General features: G+C 37.2%; 1 protein-coding gene and 1 long non-coding RNA gene across 3 annotated transcripts in view; both read right to left on the bottom strand.

Moving 5' to 3' along the window:
• Positions 1-231: 231 nt before the first annotated feature.
• Positions 232-3,684, bottom strand: LOC113953600. The gene is made up of 3 exons (XR_003529937.1): positions 3,577-3,684; positions 971-1,036; positions 232-361 (listed from the first exon to the last, which is right to left on the bottom strand). It is a non-coding gene; the product is annotated as an uncharacterized LOC113953600 (long non-coding RNA).
• Positions 3,685-13,144: 9,460 nt separating this feature from the next.
• Positions 13,145-22,143, bottom strand: part of SLCO4C1 (solute carrier organic anion transporter family member 4C1) — a 29,202-nt gene continuing 20,203 nt past the window's right edge. For both annotated transcript variants that reach the window (XM_027656866.1, XM_027656865.1), the window contains 5 exons: positions 21,908-22,064; positions 19,943-20,130; positions 17,801-17,865; positions 15,835-15,972; positions 13,145-14,302 (listed from right to left, as the gene is read on the bottom strand). In XM_027656866.1, coding sequence (XP_027512667.1) covers positions 14,178-14,302; positions 15,835-15,972; positions 17,801-17,865; positions 19,943-20,130; positions 21,908-22,064 — 673 coding nt within the window. In that variant the 3' untranslated portion in view covers positions 13,145-14,177. The remainder of the gene's footprint in view (positions 14,303-15,834; positions 15,973-17,800; positions 17,866-19,942; positions 20,131-21,907; positions 22,065-22,143) is intronic.

Genomic DNA, 22,143 nt, shown 5'->3' with positions numbered 1-22,143 from the left:
ATCAAAATATTTAAGATACTTGTTTTTTAAGGAAATATTCTAGGATAAACTCATTAGTAAATTTAATACTTTATCCCCTTTCTATCCTTTCTAATATTAGGTGTATCCATTCGTTTGAGACAGTAAAAACATTCCATGATCATTTATCTCAAACTTATTTGTACAGCTGTTGCAAATAATTAATAAAAGGGAACATAAGAAAAAAAACTATAACACACTGAATACCTTTATGTGCAGTGGGCATATCTCAAAGAGTTATCCTAAACGCTGCACAATCCCAATATGCAACAGACCAACATCATGCAAATTATGGAGATAACATGTAATCACCATCCTTGTCCTCATGCTATCCCCAAGCACCCTGTGAAGGACCAAAATAGACTAGGTTTTATACAAAGTCCCTTTCTTGCTCAAGTAGATTAAAAAGAATGTAATTCAATTCCAATAACAGAAAATACTTTGGAGTATTGACTACTTCAATTTTTAAACATGCAGGAATGTTCATTTTGGTGTTTTCTTTGTTGACAACTTATGTGGTATCAAATAAAAAGTTAAGTCCATGCAATGACATAACACAGCAAAATAAGTTCTGGGGAAAAAAACACCACCACCACCACCACCGCCACCAAAAATTATTTCAGAAGACATTAAAATACATTTAGCTTGTAATAGTAAAATTCCTAACAGCAGGTGCTTACTAAGAAATAATTTCCTCAGTGCTTAATGGTCCAAGATGCAGCTGAGGACGATTAACTCCTCTCAGCTGGTCATTAACTGGCAAACGAACAAGAACCCAACCATGATTAAGAATCATTCATTAGCTATTTGGATACTAAATCACATTGTCCACACCCAAACTTTAAATCACAAGGAATTTAGATTTTCTGTTTCTTCAATTAAAGTTTAAAGAAAGGAGAATCACCATCCACAAAGAATAATCTTCATTAAGCTGTCAATATTTGCAGATCACCAAAATAAACTTCCTGCCTGATACATAAAGGGTACATGTGCCTGCTCCAAAATATCCAGCCAGGAACTATCAAAAAGAATTAAAGTGGATAAAAAAATATTCTACTGGTTAGTCTCAGACTATTTAGTAAAAAAAAAAAAAAAAATCAGACTTCATACAAACTACCTCCCACACTGAATTGTAAGATGTTTTATCTAGTATCACAATATCCTTCTGGATATTAGGAGCACAGACTGCAGGATTCTCACAGAACTAGGTGGTAAGGTCTCTGGGAAAATGGTTTAGAAGGTGCTGGGGTCCATCAGTGGTGGTCACGTTTTCAACAGCACCACCTAAAAGCACATAAGCAGGCAATTCCAAAATGTTGGATGTCAAGCAGGCGAGGTAGAAGGCCAGCTTGGCTGAGCAGGGAACTTATTCTGGAGATAAGGTGAAAAAAGGAAGTGGAAGCAAGACTGGGTGACATGGGAGGAATACAGAGACACTGCTCACCGCTGTAGGGAAAAATTTGTGTGGTCAAAACTCAGTTTGAGTTGAAGTGGGCCAGTACTGCGGTAACAACAAAAGAGCTTTTTAAAATTTGTTAATGGCAAAAGGCAGTGCAGAAATAACACTGGCCAGTCCCAGTCACATGATGAGGATGGTCACCTCATAAACAGGGACATAGACGAAGAAGACATATTTAAAGCTTGCTTTGTTTTGGAGTTCAAGAAGTGTTTGGATAACACTGAAACACATTGTGTGATTCTTGGGAATGGTCCTGTGCAGGGGCAGGAGTTGAAGCCTTGTGGATCCCTTCCAACTCAGGGTGTTTTATGATTCTACGAAAAGTCACAATTAAGGATTAAGCAATGATGATGATTAAGCAAACGACAGATGAACAAATTTACATCTTGACTCAGTGAGATACAGCTCTAATGCTCTCCAGACTTCCCACTCTCCATGGCAGGGTGGGTATCATTCTGTTAATGCACAGTGAGCTCGCACGATGTCCTCAAAATACCATCAGGTCGTCCCTTCATCCTCCTCCTCACTCCCCCTGCCCGACCGCCTTTGTTTGGATCTGCAACGACCACTTATTTTTGCCAGCATAACATTTTGGTCAGAAAATCAAGCCACAAATATGACCAGGTTAAAGCTACATCTGAGACAGGTAAACTTTTGAAGAATGTGATGATACAGCTTGAAGTTACTGCAAAACAGCAGTCCTGTCCTGCATGTCCTTCAATATAGGACTGCTTTTGTATGCAACTTCTTTGCATATAAAAGATGCTCTATTTTGATTCACTCTCAGTACTCTTGCAGTATCTCAGTCTCTCAATATTACTGCAGTATAACAAACATAAAATTTTATCATGTTTTAAACACAGCATGGAGATTTAATTTATATAAGACAATGACCACCATCTTTCTAAATATTCTTATTACTTCCAAGCACTAATTAGAAGTAGGTACTAGTCCACATTTTTGAGATTTTGGTCATTCTCTATACCATAAGGTAGAAGTTTCAATTTGAAAAGGGAAAGACAGAAGTCAGGATAGACACTTGGTATCTGTTTAGGTATCTGTGAAATGAGATTCTTACTCTCTCCAAACCAGATTTTGTTTACAGTTCTGATAAAATGATTTTGGAAAAGAGTAACCTTGTTGTTTGCACATATATTCTCCTTTTCTACCTTCTGTGATATAAGTGTTTGATTTCAGTGTCCAAATCAAGTTTATGGTAAGTTATTAAGGAAAAGAAAGACATTTCATTTGTAAAATGCATGAACAGAATTGCCAATGAAAATCTGACTCCAGAGTCTTTATATTAGTGATGATGTAGAAAGTGGAATAGCACAGCTTGAATTTCAGTTAGATCACTGGGCATGCTGTGTGGGCTGTTGGAAAAATCTTGCTTTGACTTATTAACTGAGCACATCTGATCTGGAAGCTTCAACAGAAAATAAATATGGAGTGCCAAGATATCATTTCCACAGAAACACTTTTCCAAGCATGCTTTACATGGTTGTTTTACAAATATGTTTCAATTTCTTCTGTTTATTTTCTATTTTACTGTATGTTATTGTATGTATTTCATTTTCTCCTAATAGTAAAAGTTGTTTCCCCTGTTATGGAAAGTGAAGAAAAAAATGTAAGAAAGTGTGCAGCAGATAGCCCATTACCGCCTTTTCTGTTCAGCAAATTCCCTTACATACGGAGCCATCCAGTATTTGCTGCTCATGGAGATTGCAGGTACTAGGCTGCAGAAATGCTTCCTGTGTGCTGAGCTTGGCATGGTGGTAAGCCGGGACCACAATGTCTTTTCTTTCAAAAGTATTTATAAGTTTTGCTTTATTATCAAATTCATGTCAAATGCTTTTTTGTTAAATCAGAACAGGAGTAGGTCTGATTTCCAGCCACTTGCAACACACCGTGACAATGCATTCATTAAAGCATAACTAATAACACTTATCCAAAGGCACATGTGTAGAAGCTTGCAAACAGAAACTGAGGTAACCCTAGACCTTGGGCATTTCCTGAGACAGACAGCAACCACTCAGGGCTTTACATATTCTAAAATCTGGACTTCTGTCCAAACACAACTTTCTTCCTGCAGGTCCTACCTCTGTCTCAGTGTCATCAGCCTCGTGCAGACATTGCAATCCTCTCAGATTGAATTAATGTGGCTACCCCCATGTTCTGAATGGCCTTCTGAAACAAGCAAACATTTTTCTGAATTACATCAAAAATTAAAACCATTATAGCAATAGAAAAACTACCTTCATGTTTTTATTTCTATATTTGTTTTTACATTTTGCATGTATTTCCAGGGTTCAAAGTCATTTTTTTTAAGAGCAACAATTTAAGAAAATATAAGTTTTATATCTTTTGTCCAAATACCTGACATTCTGAAAGATCTACTACTTTCTCTAAAATTAACTTTAATATTATTTTAAAAAAAATACAGTATAGCATAGCACTGGTGTTGGTTATAAATTTCTATACCCCCGGACCGTTGAAAAGTTTAGTCTCCCAGTTTCCACTGTTAAAGTAGAAAACAAAACCAAACTGTTTGAATCCCTGCCAAGCATGCAGTATCAGTGTGTGATGCTTTTCACAGTTTCTCAAGAGAGATTTGGACCCACAACACACCCTGTACCCAACAGAGACTCAGATTCATGCTGGGTATGAAGACACAAGTACTGCATGAAACACCTGTCAAGAGTTTTGGCATTGGGTCACTGCCAAACTGTACAGTATTACAATAACATTTTAATTTATCAAGTTAAAAAAGACATGCTGACTTGCCATGTTTCAGATTCAACTTATTTTCAGCCTGTGAAACCAATAAACATAATTTTGAAAGAAGCTTTATAGGGCTAGAATCTGAGACTAATACCGTAAAAGGGAAATGGAACTTTTTTCAAGTACATAATTCTTTAAAACAAACAGCAGTAGGGTTGAATTGGAAGTGTCATCTTGATCATCACTTTCCCTTTGCAGAGAGAAAAATAAGATTTAATGGTTACTGGTGTATTGCTCTGCATCAGATGCTGACAGTTACAATTTTACTTTCATTTTAATTTTCTGCTACCAATATGCTGATCTCAGCAAATGAATTTGCTACTTGAAGAAATAAACTCCCATTAGGATCATAATTTTTAGAGAGCATCAACAACACAGTCTTGTGCTGTTAGATCATGTAGTCACTACAGTGTAGTTAATTCAATAATTTAGAAGCATGGCGGGAGGGTGGGGGGGAGAAATGGATCTCAGTGTCCCAGTTTATCTATCTCAATTACTCTTACTCTCCCAATATCCTTTCTGAAAAGAAATTACTCACTCAAGGGCAACTAGACCTGACTCCCTGTGATAACAACAAATAAACACTTAGAATGTCAGACAGAACAATCATGGAAGATTTTGCTTTTTAATGCAAGTTGAGGCTTGGGATCCCCTGAAGAGGTCTACATTGAAGACTTCTATTCATCTCAAGTTGCCTGAACAAACACTAAAGCTGAGTTGTTGGATAAATGCAAGAGGATAAACGGAGCTCAGGTACCCCTACACTGCGTGGCAGCTGCAAGATAGTCCTTACAAGTGCCTCATTAAGTGACCTTATTTTTCAGATTGCTGAAGCTTTTCAGCAGAGCTTTACCAGAACACTCTGAAGAGTCTCCACAGTGAAACACATGGTTCATGTTAAAATGTGTAATATGTTGACCTCCTAATAATGTTATTTTACTACCTACAAGCGATGTTAAGCACTATGCTAAAAGAACATTATTGTTCAGGCAAATAGATACTGCTTTCTAAACCAAATTTTAAAAGGTAAATGTAAGGAAAATACTTTGCCTGACATACACAAAGCTACGAGATAAAATTAGTAAATATCATCTTTTGCCTTATTCATTTCAATATGAAAGTGAAGGACAGTAAAATACACATTGAGTGCACCACGTAATCCATGCAAACCACTGTGGAGTTCAAGGTGAATAAAATGCATTCAAAATAAGCCTAAACCTATTCAAAGAATACAGTTTTATAAATGAGACACTACCAACCATTCACTGTATAAGAAGACTTCATGCCTTTTCCTCAGAGCACAGAATAACAGCAGTTGGTTCTGCTGATATTTTAAAAGCCACACTATTGGCAGAGACTGACTATACCTAAACAAACTACGCAAACCAACAAATGGAAGAATTAACTAGATCACTGCTGTCAGTCTGGTTTAGTTTGCTAATTTTCCAGAAGGAAGCTGACTTATGCCTGTACCACCTCTAATATTGACCTCTACGTACACAAGGGATACCGTGCAGAATTGAACTGCTTTCAGTCTCAAATGCCACCACAAGACAACGTGTAAAACACAAGCTCCTCCAAATGGAAGAGTAAGTTCCAAGAGACTCACGACATATATATGCAAGGTACTAAACCTATCACACAATTGTTTTCCAGATTCATTCCTGCACCAATTCCATTTCTTCTGTGACTTCTCCTGAAATTAACTTCACGGTACAATAATCTTCACTAGCAAATAGCATATAATGATATATTCTAGCTGAGTTTGAAACACCACTAGCACAAAGCTAGTTGAATATAAAAGCACCTAACTGAAATGTGTACATACCTTTCCTTTTTTATTTGATTTTATTATCCTGGGAATAAATGTGTCTTCATGGATACTACGTATTTTAAGTAGCAATGTGCTAAAACTTACCTATGTTTCCAACTCTCCATTACTTATGTAGCTTTTGTATACAGCTGACACAAATATGTCTTACTTCCAGCATTCAGGACAGATGTTCTATTGGATCAAATTCTATCCAGTCCACATTGATTTCCATCACATTTTATTGCCAACAAACTGTTGTTCTGTACTTTAAGGGCTCCCACGTGCACATCAAGCATCCCATTATGTGATACACTTTCTGGCCCAATGGTGATATCTCCATAAATATTTCAGGCAGAGATCACAGCAGCTGCTCATTATGTGTTTTGAGTTTTACAGAAATTTTAGTTAGAAGTCCCCACAGTGTTCCAAGGAGTTTTATGTTTGCTCTTTTAATTAAAAGGGAGAAGAAAAAAAAAGCAAAGTTTTTTTCTCAATTAATGCAGAGAGCCTCCAGCAACAGCCATCTTACCTGCAACAAGCACCCTTGCACAAAAAAAAAGGTGTCAAAAAACCCAAACCAGGATAAAAGCCACAACACAATCATGCATAGCAAAGAATACCCAAAAAAAAAAAAAAAAAGCTCAGTCACATTAGTAAGTGGAACAGTTATTTAACAACATTGTGCATTCCACACACTTGAATCATTCCAAATGCATCCATTATAGCAATTCATTTAGAACAGCATGATTCTGAATTGACTTACAAATGCTTTAAAATTACTTTAAATCAAGTACAGCTTAAGTATAGCAGGCGCAATGTTCAAGTTCAAAGCGAAAACAAAGACAATCAAAATATTTAGCTCTACTGTTTAGTGCTTAAATTCTCACCCATCTTACCTGTTTAGTCTTCTGGTACTTCACTGTTGCAATCTGGAGTTCTTTTATACAGCATTTTTTGATACCATGTTTTTTTCCTGTACATGATTTAATACTGAGTTGTTTGAGTGTAATGCGGGAAGCCCTAGAAAAAAAATGTATTGTTTGCTTTTCCCATATAATTTCAATTGCTTTTCAGATTGCATGCCTTGAAACAGAAAAAAAAGAAAACCCCAAACCCCATGCAGCACTACAGACTAGAAAACACGTCTTATGATGAATGGCTGAGGGAGCTGGGTTTCTTTAGTCTCAAGAAGAGGAAACTTAGGGGGGACCTTGCCCCTCACCCCACCCCACCAGTGAGGAGGCTCAGGGTGCACAAGGAGATGGGAGTGGACACATCCAGGACAGGTGATCCCAAATGACCACAGGTATATTCCAGACCATATGTATCATGTTCAGCATATAAAGCTGAGGGAAGAAGAAGGAATAGGGGAATGTTTGGAGTGATGGTGCTTCTCTTCCCAAGTCACCATTGCATGTGATGGAGCCATGTTTTCCTGGAGATGGCTGAACACCTGTATGCCCATGGGACGGGGTGGATCAATTCCTTGTTTTGCTTTGTTTGCATGTGTGGTTTTTGCTTTACTTATTAAACTGTATTTATCTCAATGCACAAGTTTTTTTCACCATCACTCTTCCAATTCTCTCCACCATCCCACCAGGAGGGAGTATAAAAATGGCTATGTGGGGCTTAGTTGCCAGAGGAGGTTAAACCACAACACCTTCCACATACTGCAATGTTCACATTATCAGATTTGCTTCCAGGGTTTGTTTCCAAAAGATTATGTCCCTTTGCAACCAAACACTGGATGTCCTTGTGTTCTGGTAGGCACAATCAACTTATTTACAAAGCTCTTCAAATGCAACCTTGACTAGAATGAAATAATACAATAGCAATGTAATCTTCTTCATCTCCTCTGTGAATTTCTCTGTATCACATTTTCAGCCTGCATTTGTTCTGTCTCATTTCATGTCTCCTGATATAGCTGGTTTAGTACGTTTATTTGCCAATATCCTGCTGGAACTGCTTCAGTTCACTTACTGCAGGTTATTATTTCAGTGTTTTGGAGCCTCCATTATCTGTAGCCTGACAGTTTGCCATTTGAAGGAATGGCAACAGATGCTTGAGAAATGTAAAGTGGAGATGTGGATTAGCATTAATCAGCATGCTTTTCCTAACCTATGAAACTAATCTCTACATCTAGCCAATTAAAACATGACAAGCGAGACATCTTTAAAACTTGACTAAGTAGGAAAAAAATTCTGAAAAGCACTAATTTTCTGCTATAGCTCAGTCATTTCTTACAAGGTTTATAGGTTACTAAAGCCTTTCAGTTCTGTGAGAAGAACTTCCTTCAGCTGGATACATGGTAAGTACATCAAAGAATTGTCTTGCAATTTGTCTAAGTACCCTGAATCCCCTTAAATAAACAGCAAATCCTTCCCTGGCTTCACACCAATGGACCCTATTTTATGATTTTATTTCCAGACAAGTTAAATATTTCCTTCATTTTGTACCTTTAAAGACAATTTCAGAGCAAAAAACTGGGGGCAAAACAGGTCTTTATTTAGCTCAGACACTTTTTTTTAAAGTTTCTGAATAACTTGGAGGAAATTATGATCTCCATACTCAGCTTGAATATGATTTTGCTGGTTTATATTCACCTCTGCTCAAGAGTGCCATTTCATACTAAAAATTCACATATTCAATATGAATGCTCAAAGATTAATAATGGTCAGAAAAAAACCTTTGTATGTGACACTGGGACTTCCATTTGGGACATTTACTAACGTATTCTGTAGACTGGAGAGGAATGGGTGTTTTATAACCAGTTATCAACACTCCCATCATACAGATTTGGAAAGGCATACAATAAGCTGCCCAAATTCATAAGATTCTTGTATAGCAGATTCACTCTTCTGGGTATATTTTCCATAGAAGCAAAGACAAATAATTTATTCCGGATTTTTTTGCATCATTTACTACTGAGACACAGGATTAACTGTCTTCCTCAGTATTTTTTTAAAGCTTCTTTAATCTAACATTAATCTTTTTTACCTGCAGATCTCTCTCTTTCAGCAAAAAAACTCCACAAGGATCCATACAAAAGTACAGCCGCATCATGCTTCATGGACATGTCATAAAAAGAAAATAAATCACAAACAGGCATATTCACGTATTTACCACAAAAAGAAAGTCACTGCCACTGCAAAAATAGAAATCAAGCAGACAAAAGGCACCAGTCACATTTCCATTAACAGAATATTTTTGCAAAAGCTGCATATTTTTTGCTCAGTGTTTTAAAGACTCATAATGTTCCATACAAAAACCAACAAAATTGGATATTTTTTAGCAGAAACAGAGCCATCTGGTGGGTGGGAAAAAAAGCACACACACACACACACACACACACACACAAAAAATCCTCATCCCAGTTATATATCGTAACTGTATGTTCTGCTATTCTAACAAAAGATTAAATAAGTATATCATAGTCATTCATTGCTAAACAGAAATATTACTCAATTCAAAACTTTTAAAGGCTTTCAGACTTAAAAGATGGGTTTTTCAGTAATTGTCTTACACTAACTTGCACCTGATCTACCTGTAATATATTTTAAACCACGAAGCAGCGCAAGTCCTACTGTCATTACCTCAGTAATGGTCAGCAACTGAATTTCAAGCTGGTAAAAACGGCTAAACAGCTGCAGCATTCCTAAGGTTCCTACGTTTCTGTCCATAATCTGCCAGTAGACATACTTTGGTCTGCTCTTTTTACAATCAATACATTTCAGTAATTTTATTCAGATATTTCTAACCATGTGCAAAAAGACTCCACAAACCAGGTATATATACAAAATATTACTTTTAAGTGATGATAAGTATGGTAGCCACATGCAAAACAAAATTCATATTTTCCCCTCTCTCAGTATTCATGATGCCAGAAAGAATGTATTCTTGCCATGGCAAGTGAATTTTGGTGTTAAACTATTCACTTTGGAGAAGTTCTAAAATAAAAAGAATTAGCTTATTTTAACAGGGGCTCCAGCTTTCACTGTCCAAACAGATCTTGAGATTACTTTATCATTATCCTTCCTCTTCAAGCCAGAGAAAGCACAGTTTGCAGTCTCAGTTTTAAGATTAAAAAAACCACAACAACAAAAAGTTTAGTCTCAGCTTTAATAGCTAATTACTGTCACTCCCTTGTAAGCATCCTGGAATCTTACAGATTAACTGAGTAGAGGCTCCAATAAAGTTTTGGAGAATTCATTTGCATTAGACATACAGGACAATATACTTAGGTTTAGAAGCTTACTTCTGGTTCACAGATGAATTAAAACTTTTGTTTTACTGCAATGTTTAGTGGGACAGCCTCATTTGCACTGGGATATGTTTCTAAAAATAATCATGCTCATTACAAGACACAACTTTCAAAAAGTTTTAAACTGCCCTTATTTTGGACAATATTTGAAATTCTTAAACCCCAAATCTGTGGTTGTTGACACAACCTCAAAGATACGAGTCCCTAAATTTAGCAGTCCAAGCACTCTAAACAGTAGTTCACAGAGCATGTACAAATCACAAAAGACTGTCAACTTCAGTTTGAAATGTTATCACTCTTAGCAAGAAAAGAACTAATATCAACCAGTGAGACATACACAAAGTATTAGCTGCTAAGTATTAATATGAGAAACAAGCTGATAGGGTTTTTTTTAAAAAAAAAAAAAAGAAGAAACAGCAACAAAACCAATTTAAAAAAAGGAATCAAAAAACACTGCTCAAGAACAGTTAGGTCTTCCCTTGTAAAAACACATATAGAAGTTACATTTTTAAACACCTCCAAGAATGGCAAACTCCACAAATTCCTGACCAACTTGTTCCGATATTTGACCACCTTCACAGTTAATAAATGTTTTCTTGTGTTCAGAGTAAATTTCAGATGTTGCCCTTTATGTCTACAGCCTGTTGTCCATAGAGTTAGGAATTCCTAAGAACAGTCTGGTTTCCACTTCTTCAAGGCTCAGAACCCTTTGAACCTGATCTTCTGCTGGCTAAAACAAGCTTCCCCAGGTCTCTCAGTATGAATTATATTCCCACCCCTTAATCATCTCTGTAGCCCTGCACCACAGCCCATCCAGTAAGTCCGTAATACAGTTGTTCTGGAGAGCCCAGAATTGGATCCAGCGCTGCAGATATGGTCTCAGCAGCACTAAGTAAAGGGCAAGATCACTTCCTCTGGCCTGCTGCCAGCGCTTTGCCCAATGCAGACCAAGACATTATTGGCCTTTTTTGCAGAAGGGGTATACGTGAAGGACCAGGAATCAGAATGGGGAAAATCTCAAAAGTGGAAAAAGATGTACAGTGATTGACAGGACTTTATGATACAGACTTTACAGTTATTATGTATATACACATTGTATGCTTCCCCAGAATTTATATTTCCCGGGCACGTCCCAGCCTGTTCACCTCCCTGCTCCTCTGTTTCTCTGCCGATTGGTTGGAAAAGCTGCAGACAGGAGACAGCCCCCATTTGCCCTTTCCTCCCCTGGTTCCTCCTGCGCTCCTCCCCTTTTTGCCCGTGTCCCCATCTTGGTTTGTCCCCCCGCTTGTCTGTCTCATGCTCCGCCCTATGTTCTGGCCCTCTCCCCTCCCGAGCTGACAAAAGACCAGGTGCACACGTGAATAAAGGATTCTATCTGCATCCCACTCTCGTGTCCCAGACTCGTGTAGTGCCACAGTCCCCCCCCTTTTTGGACCGTGGCAGGTATATTACTGCCTTGTGGCCAGCTTGTCCACCATGAACCTAAGGGCCTTCTCTGAACAGCGGCTTTCAGCTGGGTAGTCATCTCCAAAATAACCTGAGGTTATTTTTCCCTGGGTGTAGGCCTTTGTACTTCCCTGTTGAAATTCATGAGGTTCCTGTTTGCCTATTTCTCAATCTTTTAAAGGTCTCTCTGGAGAGGGCAGCAAACATCCAGTTTATCAGTCACTTCTCTAAAACACAGTCTATCCCATCATTCAGGTGATTAAAGAAGAGGTTGAACCGTACTGGCCCCAGAATTGATCTGTGGGGTTCAGCACCAGTGACTTGACTCAAACTGGACTTTGTGCTTTGACATTCCAGGCACAGTCATGGGGGCAGTTTTTAATTCACCCCTCCCTGTCCACACACATAAGATGCACCTCTCTGTTTACCCTCGCTTTCTAAAAACCTTTGACACAACATCTACTTTCCTCCACTATTTATTGCTGTATCTATTAATTTAATATGGCTATGACACAAGGTAAATCAGTAAACTTCTATTTGGTCTGCCTTTCTAGTCCCTATGCTGCTACTCCTAAACTAGCAAGCATAATCTTTAACAAGTCACAGGATAGGTTATAAATTACAACAGCAATGCTTCCTTCCTTCCCCACCCAAATAACCACTCCATGCAAGTAAGAGTGCTGGTAACCTCCTCAGAAGAGAAAACTCTGGTTACTCTGCCTCCCAGCTTTTGTAGTCTGTGCAACCACATTCAGCAGCAGCAAGTGTAAATTATGATCTCAGTCTAAGCAAGAGAAGCAAGTTTAACAGTTGAGCTACAGTACTACATGTCTTTACTATGATTAAGTGATTTGTTATACCTCATACAAACCATTTCACAGCTGGAAAATGAAAATTATTTCAGAATTTTAGGCAGCATTCCAAAACTTTAAGGAAGATCTCTATTTCATTCTTTCAAGTGATTTTACCAATGTTGCTCTGAGCCCATTTATCAGGAATGAATCACAGACCCTATCAGGAGACATTCAGCTATATGGAGCAAGCAAATTCTACCCCTTTCCTTCTCTCCCTCAAGAGACCTCAAGTGTTGTGTTACAGGGTATAGTTGATTTTGCTTTATTTCCTGAATAAAATATTTCCTGTAAATAAAATTTACAAGTAGTTACAGAGGATCTTCTTGAGTTGCATACTTAACCTTTACCTAATTCAACAGCTACATTTAAAGAATTAGATGGAGCATGAGCCATACACCATAATCCTTTGCTGTAGCACTTGTTTAAAAATCTTGGTAGAGTCAATGAGTACAGTCCTTGTAACACAATGAAGAGGGCACACACAGCTACATAAGAATGACATGCACAGCCAGTGCAACAAAAAAGAAGTGTTTATTAACAAAGTAAAACAAACATATGGGATATCTGGCTCATTAAAAATTTCCTGTCAACATTGAAAGATATTTCAGTAGCAGGCACTGTAATTTAATGTCTGGTAACAGTGGCTGACTTGTATATCACTCCTGTTGTGCTATACAAATACAGTTTGAATAACTACTTATTATGTCAAAAAGAACAACTAAGGCTATATTTTTCTACTTCTGATTTTTCCATACACATTCTTGCTAGCTTTCAGCATTGTGCTTCTTGGAGTTGAGAAGTCTAGAACTTAGTCATTTGGAAGTGACAGTGCATACACAGAAATTATAAAAAAATAGGTTTTCTCTTCAAATTTTACAGAAACATTTTAAAAATGTTTGAATAAATCAGCTGAACAGCAACTTTCTATATATATTCCAGATAGAAACTCAAACACTCAAATTAAGCAATATTTTGATTTTACAACCCAGTTGACATATTACATATAACATATACAACATATAACCACTTATATTTTCCTACAATACTATAAAGTGAACTTATGCCATTAAAATAACATGTAGAAATATTTTTAAAAATGGCCAAACTTGCATATTCCCAAGCGTTGCTATAGAAAAAAATCCCCAAAGGCGCTAGCCCAGATTATGAGCACATGAAAATAAATCCTTTTAGAACTTACATAGTTCCCTTTATTAAACCAAGTTACTTGTTTTCTCCCACTACAGTTATGAAAAGAGGTAAGTGGGGCTCAGTCAGAGTAAGCAACTTGTTTCAATTAAGTTACACACTAGACTTTTTAAATTAGACAGCAAATTAAAGTGCTACTTCTTTGGATATACACAATGGAATACTAAGTAATGTTTAGCAAATTAAAGAACACTGCAGGTTCACAAATATTTTAAGTTGTTCAGATGTTAAATGTGATCTTTCATATTCAGGCAAGGGTGTACAAGAACTTTGGTACAACTGTTGTAGAAGTGCTTATTCTTATTGGTTTCTTTCAAAAGTCCCTGATTTGCTTATAATTCATGTGTGTACAGCAGATACCATTTCTGCATCCTTTTGCGACAGTGCTTTATTCAGTGGTGGAGGCTTGTAGAAATACACTGCCAGGACCACAAAGACGATTGTGATGATTTTGCAAGCAGCACCTGAATGCAAAGAATAGAAGAGTCCTTATTGCATTTACCTTCAGTACCAAAAAGTGTTTCAGTCATTTATAAAGTTTCACATGAGGAGTTACACTGTAAGACTGAAATGCACAGCATCCATTTAAATGTTGCAAAGGGCAGGTAAACGCAGTCTTCCAAGTGAACTTCACCGGCCTGAGAGTTTCTGTTTGCAGCAGCTGTTGCCTTTGCTTCAGTTTTGTATTTCCTCACCCCATTCTAGCCTGAAGTGCAGGCTTGTTTCAGTACTGTCATTTGCTGTATCAATAGTCTCTTTTCCACAATCTAGAACATCCCACATAGAGTGCCTGTTAAGAGTTCTCTCATCAGCTACCTTAAAAAGGTTACATACAGGTGTTTGTGCAACTTCGGGGGCCAAGGGGAAGGGGAAAACAGGAGGGACTGTATTGTATCATAAACATGCCTGGGAGATACTGAAACCTGGCCTTGTAACCACTGCTTTTTCAGTTTCAGGGTTAGATGTTGGTACTTCAGTTTATGCACTGTAAGTACCTAGAAGACATGACAAGAACAGTTATCACAGATGCAAGCTTAGCCTGTCTTCTCTCCCACAGGCACACACACAGTTCACATAGTTGAAGGGAACAGACTGTTAAACAAGTTGGGAATTGTTTTTGACCAGTGTTCAGAGATAGTTACAAGAACTTTATATACTTTAGAGAAAATAACTGAAATATAACAAGAAGAAAGCTCCTCAGACCTTAAGCTTTCAACACACAACCCAGATAACTACAGAATGGTTTGGGTTGGAAGGGAACCTAAAGACCATCCAGTTCCAGCCACCTGCTACGGGCAGAGACACCTTCCACTGGACCAGGTTGCTCAGAGCCCCATCCAGCTTGGCCTTGAACAATTCCAGGGATGGGGCATCCACAACTTCTCTGGACAACCTGTTCCAGTGCCTGGCCACCCTCTCTCTCAGTAAAGAGCTGCTTCCTAATATTTAACTGAAACCCACCCTCTGTGAGTTTAAATCCACTACCCATTGTTCCATCACTACACTCCCTGACAAAGAGTCCCTCTCCATCCTTCTTGTAGGCTCCCCTTCAGGTACTAAAAGGCCACAGTAAGGTCACTCTGGAGTCTTCTCTTTCCTAGGCTGACCAATCCCAATTCTCTCAGCCTCTTCTTTATAGGAGAAGTCCATCCCTCTAATCATCTTTGTGTCCTTTATCATCTTTATGGCCAGACTGAGGTGTGTGCCAGTCCCCTAAAATTCAGTACATAAAGTGTGACAATGAAGGAAAACTAAAGAGCAAAACTCTTTTGTACTATTATTTAAAATATTTTCTAAGTAACCTTTAAAGAGTCACTTAATGTTGTCTTTCTCCTTGCACAATATTTTGCTTTTTATTATTTATGAAAAAAAATTTAAAACACTGCTGCTAAAGATTAAAAGTGTAAGGTTCTGTTTTAAAATAATTCCCATCTAGCAGTCAGGGTCAGTATATCTATTACCTTGTATACGGACTTAATATAAAGAAATTACTTACTCATGCCCATCAGCAGATAAACTACTCTTTCATTATCATATACCCAGCAGGCTCCTTTAGTTTCACATTCATCGATATCCCACAGAGTACAACTGCTGTCTATAGAAACACCAAACAAAATTGGCCCAGGAATAGTACCTAAAAAATACAGTAAAATGTTAGAATGTTTGAATTACTTGAAACAGTCTTACCTGGTCTTTGTGTGTACGGTGAAATGCCGAACTGGTGGGGAAGAAAAAAAGGGAGAACCAAACACTAAACAGAACATTTTAAACAAAGTCATGGGGCTCATACTACACAGCAAGTGTGCACCTAAACACTGCTCTCAATTAACAGGTAGGATGCATAGAGTGCCAGTTAATTCTTTATACAGCTCTCACTTTCCCAAGCAAAAAGTTTGTTCAAAGATTTGAGTTTTTTAAAGCTTCCTCAGTTTTCATTGAAAAAAAAAAAAGTTATTTAAATCAGGGGTGAAAGGAGCTAATCAAGGAAGTAGGATTTTAACTAATAGTCTTCCTTCAGATCATATTCATTAACCTGTTCCAAATGCAGAGCACTAAAATATTATTATACCAGTATTTTCAGCTACTTATTTCTTCCCATCCCTCAGATGTAGCCAAGCTTCCAGGAAAAAAATTCACCACAAAAAAAAAAAAAAAAAAAGGCAAAAAAAAAAAAAGCAGTGTTTAAAATTATCCCTGTGTAGATTTTATTAGATCTGTGTGATTTTTGTTACAGCAGTGTTTTATAAAGCACAAGTGTCTTACATCCAGGTATAGCCAATTTTATAATGAACACCCCAGGTACATCACTGTATATCTACCTAACCTACCCAAGCCTTAAACTGTCCTAGAGTTAACAAGTAGCTATGTCCTCACTAGGTCTTCTGCCTAGAATCTCTGTGTGATTCCTCAAGCCTACAGCAGCTGCTGTTAAGTAATGTTGTTAGTTGCTGCAGTTCTTCAGTCATAGTACAGGCAGTGCAAAAAGTTGTATCACTCCACAGTGAAACTATGAGCCAAGACTAACATAAATATCTTAACACTACCTCCCAGCTAATTTTTACCTGTGAGGATGTTTGCTTTTATTATGCTGTATTAGTAGAATGACTTAGATTAATTGAGGTTTCAACTGGTAGAGCAAAGCAGAACTCACACTTAAATATTTGATTTCAAAGGAGAAGGAATGGCTACAGTACTAAATGCTGACATAAAAGTCAAATAAGTAACCGTGTCTTGTCCCAATCTTGAATTAAATATGCCTTTTAAAAACTGTCTATTACTAAAGCAAGAGTTTAAAATATGCCTGAGAAAATTCAGGTCAGTGTGGATCAGAATATAACTACGTTTAGTTTTGTTTTACTTAAGGTGATTCATCTGTCTTACTGAGATGCTGAAGATGCTTAGATTTAGAAGTGTTATATTTCCCATGTTAAAACTCAGTAATTATTTATGTACAAGTGTCTACAATTTCAATAAATGCCAAAATTAGCCAAAGGAATTTTAAAGGAAGGGAGAGGAGGGAAGACTCCATCTATCCACTTTGAAATATACTGGCATGGCCAATAAGAATACAAGTAAGTGTATGACAGTCACTTTCTTTAAAGTTCTGGATCTTCAGATGTTAACTACGTGAAGCTGTTTTCTATTACATCAGTTTTTCTTATCTCAACCTTCTTAATAGACCTTCTTCTGGGGAAAATAACAGCAGGTGCTTTTTGCTGAATGACAGTTACCTGTATCTGGTTTGTGCTGATAAGAACAAGAAAGGCTACAACGAGCACAAATGCCCTATTATCAAGGAATTTGAATCCAGATGGTACCTTACAACAAGTGTATCCTATAAGCCAATGACAGGCTGCTTCAAGCTCCTCTGAAAGCTTCTTAATGCATTATTTAAAAGTCTAGAAAAAAATGTCAAATAAGAAGATTATTCAGAGGCAAATGTTTCAACAAGAAAATCGTACCCAGTAGCCGTAGAAACACTAACTGTACTCCAAGAGCAAATGACCGCTGTTTATGTGGCACACACCTGTAACAAGATTTGCAGTTTAAGGCACAGTAAACAAGTTTTAACTGTTTTATTTCTCTGCTGTGTCCCTCAGTGAATATGCTTTAGTTTAGAAATCCAGCCTGCAGAACAAGTAACAAAACTATTTCAAATACTGTTTAGACAAAAGACTGAGAAAAATCCCATAGCCCATCAAGAAATTTTAGATTTAACTAGTTTAACAAACAGTATAAATAAAAAGGTAGCTTGCTACCAGCACCCTGATATACTGTCGAATTTTTTTTCCATAGAACAACCAAGGAAATCAAAAAGTGCTAGGTTGTAATCCTGAGCTACTACTACTAAGGAAGTACTAAATGAATTGAGACCAGGCTTCAGCAGAGCAGATGTTGTATTCTCATAACCTTTGCATATAATTACCTGACTTTATAATTAAACCATTCTGGCCTATGCTATACAAATCAATATAGTGATTTAGTAAGTAGTAAAATTTACCTCCTTACCTCTTCCTCATTTTTTTCAGATATTTCTCTGGGAACAAACATGTTTTCAGGACAGTGTCCTAACGATACTACTATAAAGGCTAAATACAACCTAATTTGCTTATTTATACAATTTAGTTTCAGAACTATTTTCTTTAATAAACTGTAACGTCTTTTCTTTAATAAACTTTATCAGTATTGAAAAATATCTCATTTACACATTCAGAAGTTATTTTTACATTCTGGAGTATGTATGAGGATTAGCCACATATCAAAACATCAAAGATGAGCAGTTATAGCAGTCAGTGTTAGGACCCCAATACCCAAAAGGCAGCTAAGGAAAGGAGAATGAGTTTTACATCATGCAGGTCATTATATCTAGCAGTAGAACACTGTCATGAGCATGCGAGTTTACATTTAAAATTGCACAAAATAGGCCAGATGAAAAGATATCAGAATATACTGTAAAACTTACCTGACATTTAGCTATTTAAATTAGGTTTTGAACATTTAAACTACTCTATCGTCCTTTCTTCCATAAAAACAGTCTCACTATTTTAGCTGAAGTGTGCAAGTATTCAAATATCCAAAGGTGCTGCTTAGAATTATCAAAATAAAACTACATCAGTTCAGTTTTGAAGATAATGCAACACTTCATATTATTCTGCCCCCGCACTAATATGACAAGGTGTTAATTCCAAATTTACACCTACCCTGAACAGGAGGCTATTACAAGGCACTGCTGCAGTGTATCATTTATGTCCTCAAGCCCCTGCCAAAGAGCATCTAGCCACAACTTCACAAAGCATCATGTGTATTTTGCATGTATGCCTATGCATCATGGGTATTTTCTCTCTAGAAGTATTAGAGGTACAAGTCAGACTTCATCATACAGGAAAACAGCCGTACACCCAGAATGAGGACCACATTGTAAAAAAACAAAAACACACACACAAAAAAAAAAAAAAAAAACAAAACCAAAAAACCCCAAAAAAAACCCCAAAAACACCAAAACCAATAGTCTAGCTTTCATGCATATCAGTTTCAGCGATTTGAAAGACAGCCAAACCACTGATAAACATACATGCTATCACATTTTATATTTGTGACCACCATATATACAACATCAACACCATGAAAGGTAGTCCATAGACTTTGACAGGTCAATTTTTCAAGCCAGAACTCTGAATTGAGACAGGAAACAAAAGCTGAGAATGCAAGACTGGTTTTTTCATTCTTTTCTTGATACAATTTGAAGACCTGACACTATTGATACACAGAGTAGTCAAACATTTTCTTCATCCAAACACATGGCATATTTATTCCTTCTTGCTTTAACTAAAACAGTCAAGAGTGCTCCCATAAGAAGGATTTTGATACAAACAGGCAAACTTTAATAGATTCAAACCATATCTACTAATCAAATGTAATTAAAGAGAGAGTGAACAGTTGTATGACTCTCCTCTCTTTCAAGTACTGCCTGCTTACTACAGAGTACTTAAACCAATGCACAAGGTATTTGCTGTTGAAGTACACATTCCAAAACAAAGCAAAAATATTTCACTGATACAAGCTTTCACAAGAATGCTACCTGTCTTTCAGCCCAGAAAACGTACCTGAGAATGGCCACAGTTGTTGGAGTAACAGCCATAAATGTAAAAACAACAGCAAAAAAGAAGATCGTCAAGAATAAAGGTAAAAATCTGCATTGTGTTGGACATTTCCCAGAGATAGCTTCAAAGAGAAAGTCTTCTGAACCATTTTCTCTTATTGGTTTCCCAATACAGGAACAGTTGTGGTATATCTACAAATATATAAGACAAAATTTAGTTCCAAGAAAGACACAACGTGACATTATTTTGGTAAAAAAAATTCATTGGGTCTGCATCACACAAGAACAAACCTTGACCTTACTATAAGGGAAACAGTCCATTTCCTGATGACACTAACCCTAATTTTTAAAAGTAGTTCATCAGAACTTGACTGATCCATCTTACCTGAGCAAAAGTTATTATTGCTTTTTTGACCTAAAAAGACAGTGACAGTCTCCATTTTGCAGCAAGTTTTTACCTAAAAGCATAAAAAACCCCCTTGAAACTAAAGATTTTAAAGTTAAAGCCAAACCATATGCAAGGAGAGAGGTGAGCTCTACTCTTAAGACTTAGGCAGGAAAGACTAGAAGCTATATTGGACTGCTTTTGTAAGCAGGGGAACAACTGGAACATGCACTTCTTTTAAATCCACACAAGTTTGTTTTCTAAGAAAAAAAGCCCACGTCAGTGAAATGTGAAGTTTTCATAGCAAGCAGCAGTCTCCTATAGTTTCTTATGGATAATACCTTCTCATTTAACACGGTCCTTTTCTGATATAAAAAGTATCCAGGGGATTGCATGTGTTTAGAATCTTCCTACAGTCCTCCCACATCCCTGCTCAAGAGTTTGTTATACTAGTAGAGACAAGTACAGAAAGCCTCTGAGTTCTGGAAGGGCTTGATAACCAACCATATTCATGGCTTACCATTCCTGCATCAGGGGCAACTGACATTCAAGTTTTAAAAACTTCACAGAAGCAGTATTAAACTCTAGTTTAATATCTAGTAGAAAAGAACAGTATGTAATGTCAAAAGACTTGTTGATTTCTAGTTTTCTGATTGACAATTCTATTAAAGTACACTTAGATTTAACTTATTTTCAGCATCAGAATGTCTAGTAGAAGTAATATTTGCAAAATGACACGACCACACAAGTGAGAAACACTGTGACTGACCAATAAACCCCTACCAGGGAAGAAGCTCAGGGAAGATGGGAAAGAGGGATGTGCCCAGGAAGCTCACAGAATAATGCAGGCTATGAATGACCAGAGCTGTTGCAAAGAATGCCATACAAAAAAGAAACAGCTGTGACAGCTGAGTCAATCAACCAATGGTGTAAATGGTTCTCCCTGAGTTCATTAAAAGAGTGGGAATGTTTCTCTAAATTAGCCAGACCAGCATGGGGAGCTGGGAAGTGTGGCTCAGCCCAACATAAAGCATAAAAAGCCAGACAACTACCAGAAAAAAATCAGAGAGCAATAGGCTTGAGCTGGCTTCATATGCCTTCCCAACAACTGAGGAAGCCCAGCATTGTGACAGTGAACATATTAGAGAGCAGCAACAGTAGTCACACTGGTAACATAACTGAACTGTGTATTGCAATTGGTGTATTTTGCTAAAGGTAACTTACATTTGTGTTGTGTTTTTAGCATATTTTGCATCACTCTACTAAATCATAAATCCCATGTAACATCAACTGTTATCAAGTAAATTTGGTATTAAACATTACACCTCTACAGGTGGAATATCTAAGAGCACCTGGTCAGAGTGTACTGGACTGTGAACATCAGTGACACATATCAGTATTCATTCCACTTAAACTTGTAAGTTAAAAAAAACTAACATTTTTTCTTGTAGTGACTACTACTTAGATTCATAAATACTGTAATTTCCTGTCATACTAAGGGAAGGATGCTTTTGAAATACAATGCATTTTGCAGGAAACCGGAACAGAACAGACCACGTCAGCTGTATTCACTGCATAAAGTACCTTTGTCATGTTGCTATCAACAAGATATGATTTGCATCCTGCAAAACAGGGAGAAAAGTATTGAACTCGATCCCTGCCACACACTGGGTAGTACATAGAGCGCAAACATCCACAGTTAGCGTTGCATGGTGCTGTCAAGTTACGCAGCATGCCTGTTCTGAAAAGCAGAAGTTAACAGGTTTTTAATAAAGTAATTGAAAAACAAAAGATACATAGATAAGTACTGCAGGATTTAT

This window comes from Corapipo altera, unplaced genomic scaffold, assembly GCF_003945725.1.
Source record: "Corapipo altera isolate COAL_440 unplaced genomic scaffold, ASM394572v1 61281, whole genome shotgun sequence".
NCBI lineage: Eukaryota > Metazoa > Chordata > Aves > Passeriformes > Pipridae > Corapipo > Corapipo altera.
Note: the sequence above shows the minus strand (reverse complement) of the source record. Positions and strands in the feature narration are given on the sequence as shown.